Source organism: Octopus bimaculoides, chromosome 2 (genome assembly GCF_001194135.2).
Source record: "Octopus bimaculoides isolate UCB-OBI-ISO-001 chromosome 2, ASM119413v2, whole genome shotgun sequence".
Lineage (NCBI taxonomy): Eukaryota > Metazoa > Mollusca > Cephalopoda > Octopoda > Octopodidae > Octopus > Octopus bimaculoides.
Genome location: NC_068982.1, coordinates 11273873 through 11280843, shown reverse-complemented (window position 1 = coordinate 11280843; position 6971 = coordinate 11273873). Strand labels below are relative to the sequence as shown.

General features: G+C 35.2%; 2 protein-coding genes across 2 annotated transcripts in view; one reads left to right on the top strand and one right to left on the bottom strand.

The window, feature by feature from the left end:
- The window catches only part of LOC106871920 (protein D2), a 16395-nt gene extending 10703 nt beyond the window's left edge, over window positions 1–5692 (bottom strand). The window contains exon 1 of the mRNA XM_014918717.2: window positions 5247–5692. Coding sequence (XP_014774203.1) covers window positions 5247–5315 — 69 coding nt within the window. The 5' untranslated portion in view covers window positions 5316–5692. The remainder of the gene's footprint in view (window positions 1–5246) is intronic.
- The window catches only part of LOC106871845 (AT-rich interactive domain-containing protein 5B), a 156648-nt gene that overhangs the window by 114852 nt on the left and 34825 nt on the right, over window positions 1–6971 (top strand). The gene's annotated exons all lie outside the window — the stretch shown is intronic.

Genomic DNA, 6971 nt, shown 5'->3' with positions numbered 1-6971 from the left:
TATATATATATGCCATGGCTCAGTGGTTAGAGCATTGAGCTTATGATCATGAGGTTGTGAGTTCGTATCCCAGACCGGGCTGTGTGTTGTGTTCTTGAGCAAGACACTTTATTCCACATTGTTCCAGTTCACTTAGCTGTAGAAATGAGTTGCAACATCACTGGTGCCAAGCTGTATCGGCCCCTTTGCCTTTCCCTTGGATATAACATCAGTGGTGTGGAGAGGGGAGGCTGGTATGCATGGTTGACTGCTGGTCTTCCATAAACAATCTTGCTCGGACTTATGCCTGAGAGGGTAACTTTTTAGGTGCAACCCCCATGGTCACTTATGACCAAAGTGTCACCCTTTATGTATCTATATATGTTTAGGAGTCTGTGTTTGTCCCCCTCACCATCACTTGACAACTGATGTTGGTGTGTTTATGTCCCCATAACTTAGCAGTTTGGCAAAAGAAACCAATAGAATAAGTACTAAGCTTACAAAGAATAACTCTTGAGATCGATTTATTCGACTAAATCCTTTAAGGCGTTGCTCCAGCATGGCCGCTGTCAAATGACTGAAACAAATAAGAGAACAAAAGAAGCCTTACTGACACGAAACCAATTCTTTCTAAAGCTTACTCTGGGGCACCACATTCAAGGATTTAGTTGATCTATCAGACACTGGTATTTATCATTAATTCTGGTACCTAATTTTATTGATCTATATTTTAATTGCTGGTAGGGACATGGTATTTTGTTATACAACCATAATATACCAGCAAGTATATCAAAGACTTATAAACCAAAACTGTGTCCATCTAATCTTGATGCTATAAGGTCCGGACAAGCAGAGCCTCAACTGGTTGAGTCGATCAACATTAGCTTTTTGGACCAGCATGTTATCATCTCAGGAACATTCTTTGATGCTTTCTTTAAGACCATTTATTCTTTTCTACTCTAGGCATAAGACCTGAAATTTTTGGGGAGGGGCCCAGTTGATTAGATCGACCCAGTACGCAACTGGTACTTAATTTATCGTCCCCAAAAGGATGAAAGGCAAAGTCGACCTTGGCAGAATTTGAACTCAGAACATAAAGACAGACGAAATACTGCTAGGCATTTCGCCTGGTGTGCTAACGTTTCTGCCAGCTTGCTGCCTTATACCTTTCTATTATTGAACGTTGATATGTTTAAAACCATTTATTGTGCAAAAGAAGAGTAATGTCCATAATTCCTTATTTTTTCAGAGTCTGTATGACAAGTGAGACGAAGAGAGGCAGCTATCCTCAAACTGGAGGCCAGGCTCAAATGCTCACAACTGACTGGTCTCTCTTAAAGGCATCCAAGTGTCAGATGACATAATTAAACTGGACAATGGATTAACCCTTTGGTTACCATATTTCTGTTGAAATCTTTTGCATTTCTTTCAATTAATTTTGAAAGTAATGAAGAAGTTAGTGAAATAATTGCCATTCCTAAGTTGGTGTAGGGTGACGAGCTGGTGGAATCATTACTGTGCTGTTTAAAAATGCATAGTGCCATTTTGTATGAACTTCCACTGAGGTCAACTTTGACTTTCATCCTTTCAGGGTTGATGAAATAAGTAACAGTTATGCACTGGGGTCAATGTAATCGACTTAGCCCCTCCCCTGGACTTCCTAGTCTTGTATCAAAATTTGAAACCATTATTAACCCTTTAGCATTTAAACTGGCCTCATTCAGTCCAAATATTCTGCTTGTCCTCTTTTCAAACTGATTAGATCAGGCATGTGCCATCAGTGATTACTCAGGGTAGGCAGTTGGTGACATTTATGTAGTAAAATACACAAAAAATAAGTGAAACACAGGCACACGAATGAGTTGAAAGTAGATTTATTTCTGCCTTTATAGTGCGTAAAGAAAATGGTGTTGTAGGAATGTACACAACACACTGTATTACAGCATTACTATGCATAGCTCAAATACCGAGATTGAAAGGCAGCAGTGAATTATGCTTACATAATCTACAAAAAAATTAAAATATCTTGCATTTTATGCATAGCAATCAGAGTAACCTTCATCATTTTATTGAATTAGGGGCATATTTTGCCATAAAAGGGAAATGTTGCTATCGATCTATTTTATTCAAGGTAGGCACTGCCTAACTTGTCTACCTACATGGCATGTCCCTGGATTGGATCCAGCCTCTCACACCTACCCTACAATGTCATTCTAAAAATAAACAATCACATACTTGAAATTTCAAAGCTATGAGATAATGCATGATTAATTCAAAACAATATGAATAAAGAAACATTTCATTTGACAGAGTAATTTTGAGTGCTAAAGGGTTAGGCTGGTGTTTGGAACATTAATTAACATGAAATTTTGATGTAAGCTCTTAATTCAGATTCCTTTATAGCTGGAAAGTCATATAGAACCAGGACTAGTCTCAGCGGGGTTGATATCAAAAGAGTTAGATCTACCATGCACTACCATTTTATCAATGATGCAGCAGTATGTCACTCTAAGAATCATTGATCTATCAATGGCATTGTCCAAGTAATTAAAAGTAGACACATTAAAGGAGTGCAGGTTACTGCTATAAGATGTGGGCAGATTACATTATTGATTTCTCATACAGGCACAAGGCACCGAAATTTAGGACAAGTCTATAGTCGATTGAGTCAATTAGATATTCAAATTGAATTGGCACTCCATCGCTTATGATGGTGAGGGTTTCAGTTGACCCAATCAGTGGAACAGCCTGGTTAAGAAATTGAAATTTAAGTAGCTGAGCACTCCACAGACACATGTACCCTTAGCGTAGTTCTCAGGGAGATTCAGCAAGACAGACTGTAACAAGGCTGGCCTTTTAAATAACATGTACAACTCATTTTTGCCAGCTGAGTGGACTGGTGCAACATAAAATAAAGTGACTTGCTCAAGGACACAACATGCCACCAGGAATGGAACTCATGACTTTACAACCATGAGCAACATACACTAACCACTGAGCCATGCACCTTCACAATTGGTGCATGTTTTATCGACCAAGAAGGATAAAAATCCAAGTTGATCCCATTGAAATTTGAACTTAGAATGTAGCAGTCGGCAACTAAAGACCACAAAGCATTTAATTCAATGCTCTACCAATTCTACCAGTCATATAATTGACAGTTAATTTCAAATTCTGGCACAGGTCTCATGAAAGCAATAGAAACCCTCTATAATGTAGACATCAATGGAAGACTACATAAAGTCTTATGTAATTACCCAGAAGCTTTGCCTATTTTAATTATCAGAGGAGGTATATTACATTAGTTAATTAAGGCTTAGATTTCTTTAGAACACATATCCATACACACAAAAACAAAAGAGTAAGTGTGAAAAATTATTATTTCGGCTAGACAGATTATCAACTTTAATGAGAGTCAATCATAGTACGTAATGACCGAACTCTGACATATTACTGGTAGCACCAGAAAATAACTACATAAGAACATAGATAGCATAGATAGCATAAGAACATAGATAGAAAATACACTGGGAAAATTAAAGGACAAAATAATCACAAATGATGATTTTCTGTCATTCTGAGTGAGTGTTTGTATGTGGTTGTGTGCATATGTGCATACATGTGTATACAAATGTACATGTATGTATAAAAAATAAAAAATAAAAAATATTGAAATTACAGTGTATAATGTTCTGGGTGCACTACGACTAATCAAAGGTGCACATACAGTACATAGAATTATGTACAAATGTCTGGAAAGTGAATTGTGTATGAGTCATGATATACCTGTGTGCATGCGTATGGAGTGGGGTGGATATCAGGTATAGTGTTGGTGAATTTCAGGAAGCATGGAGGTTTTAAAGGATGCAATGTCTTAGCAGCTAATGACCGATGCAGGTAGTTTGTTCCATGCTTCAGCAACTCTGAGTCTGAAAAAATGTTTCCGAAAGTCTTGGGAGCTGTGCTGTTTTCTGACTTTGTAGGCATGCCCACGCATGTTAGATACATGGAGCTCAAAAACGTGCTCAAGGTGGTTGTTAGCACAATGGTTAATAATTTTGTGGGTGTTTGCCAAGTCAGTTGCCAGAAAATCGGAGTTTCAATGTATCCATCCCCAGAGAAGCAAGGCATTCACAGTATGGTAGATAACTGATGTCATTGATAAGGTTGTGAATAGTTAATAGTAACTAGAGAACTTTGGTTAATAATTTTGTGGATGTTTACTGAGTCAGTTGCCAGAAAATCGGAATTTCAATGTATATGGATAACTAAATTACAACAGGAATATAGCCCATTCTTTGTATTATAGTGCATTGTTGTACCATTCAAAACTTTTTATTCTTTACAAACAATACACAATACTTCAAGCGAACTACAATACTCTCCAATAAAGTATATATATATATATATATATATATATATATATATATATATATATATATATTAGAAGGAACATTTAATATTCTATCATTTCATCATATTATACTATCTTATATTATTATAAGATTGTAAATAAAACGTGAAAATCAGACAATGAAAGTAATGAAGAAGTTAGTGAAATAATTGCCATTCCTAAGCTGATTCATGTAAGCATGGAAAAGCAGACATTAAAACGACGACGACGACGACGATGACAATGATTATTATGAAATGCCGATGATATGTATATGCACATGTATTTGTGTGTGTATCTGTGTATGTACGTGCATGCGTGTATGTATATGTGAGTTTGAAGAAGAGCATTTCGGTGCATCAAATAAAAATACCTTGCAGTATCTGGTGCCATCTGAGTTATGTCCCTTTACATGACGGTTGATTTGCTTCACCCCCCCACCCACCAGTGTTTCTCAACCATTTTTTAACAATGGATCCCTCTGATTCCTATTTTGTTCAGATGGACCCTCGTAACCATTCAATGATTAAAAAAAACCTACTATGTTTTTTTAATTGGATATTATAAGGAATTGTATAAAAAATATTCATTAAAATATTTTGTGCATTGTAAAAGTATAACCATTTTGTTTCAGACAAATTTTAATGACAAAATCTTATACAGGCCCCTAAAGGTCATGTGAACACCACTTGAGAACCATGGCTTATCCTCACATATGAGATCAATACAATAAATATCTGTGAAAATACTAGGGTTTTATATAATTGGCTAAAAGACTTATCTTTGAAAACAATGCCCCAGCATAGCATATTTCAATGATGAAAGTGGTAAAAGAATAAAAGAATGAAAGAAAAGAAAGAAATTGCTGTCTCACCAAGAGCTGTTTTGAAGGCAATCTATCCACTATTCTGTTAACGAGACCATGGGTATTGAAAGCTTCCATTGGTAATTTTTATATTATTTTAGTAATGAATAAGTCAGTTTTGATGGGGTTTTCTTTTTGTATTATCCTTGGAATAAATGTTATCAGCCTTATATTATCCTTGTGATAAACATTAAATTTGCTTGAAACTTCTGCTTTCCTTGTCCTGTTGTTTCTGCTTTTATAACCTTTATTCTCAAAATAACAACAGTCTTGGCCAGTGGTTCATTAGATTTTAAGCATGGATAATGAATTCTTAATGCATTTATTTCTTTATTTTTACTGTTCACGACAGACATTGTAAAAGATCTTTTAACAGTGACACAGTTAATCAAGCAATTAATGTGAATAATAAGATCTTATAAGAGACTTTACAAAAGTAGAGAGCAGTGTAATTAGTCGTACAGTGAGACAGAAACTTAGCTAATGCGCAGCGTGTTTAAATATGAGTAATAAAGCCATTCTAAAGTCTTACAGATAGAGTGAGATACAAGTGTTAGCACAATGGGACGATCATGATAACTTTAATTAATCAGGCTTTGTCATTGCCTCCAGTGAAAAGAATGATTTGTAATTTAGTAAAACAAGTTTAATTATACAGAAATAAAGTATAATATATATAGTTGTTTATTTGCTTTTTAAGAACTTCTTTTAATGCATTCAGAAAAATATTTTTAAAATAGATGCAAATATCTATTTTTTGAAGTAAATTTATACGACTGATAAACATTTTATGATGATTAACTATCCTTAAAATATTTGCATAAGCTGGAAATGAAATGAAATTTAAATTGCAAATTTGGTGGAAAAGTTTATCCAAAGGGTCCCTGGAGTGGATGTGACTCAAGGGAGTGTGTAACTTGGAGATCAAGGAGTCTCTCCAGGTTGAACCCTAACTTCCTTACACTGAGGAGTCACAACTCTGATATTATTTAGAATTTTGCAAGAAAGAATTGCAAGATATATTCTTCAAGCTGAGCCAAGTGGCAGGAAGCCTAAGGGTAAACTACAAATGGGATTGGTTGAATAACATTCATAGTCTCAATTAGTCATGCTTTGGAATCCAACTGGAGAAACTAATGATTGTTGCTTCTCTTAGGACCCTATGGAAGAGGTGCCTAAGGAACCTACCTACACCACATGCCTCTTATAGGAATAGTGGGCAGAGATGATGGACTGACGCATGAGATACGGGCTAGCTAGCTGGATTAATAGATGAATGGATGGATGGGGAGTAGATAAAAGTTTGTCAAAATTTTTGATTAATTTTAATTTATTTTAAAGATAATGCTGCTTTAGCAGGTAAAGATAAAAAGAAAGACATGAGGTGAGTTGATAATTGTCTCATTGAAATATAGGAATATATATTCACTCTCAATCTAAAATAGTTTTGGGATTACACTACTATGTGACTAAATACTCTACACTTATATTAGAATCTTATAATTCATTGCAATTTTATATACATGCATGCACACATATATATACTCATATTTACATATACTTGCACTAAACACACACACACACACACACGCGCGCGCACTCTATTAACATGGAATGAAAATTTCTTGTGATAGCATGAAATTGTAAGAGTACCACTAACTTTTTAGTTATGATTAGCACAAGCGAAACTGGTCGACTATGTAAATATTTTATTCATATATGTGTATATATATA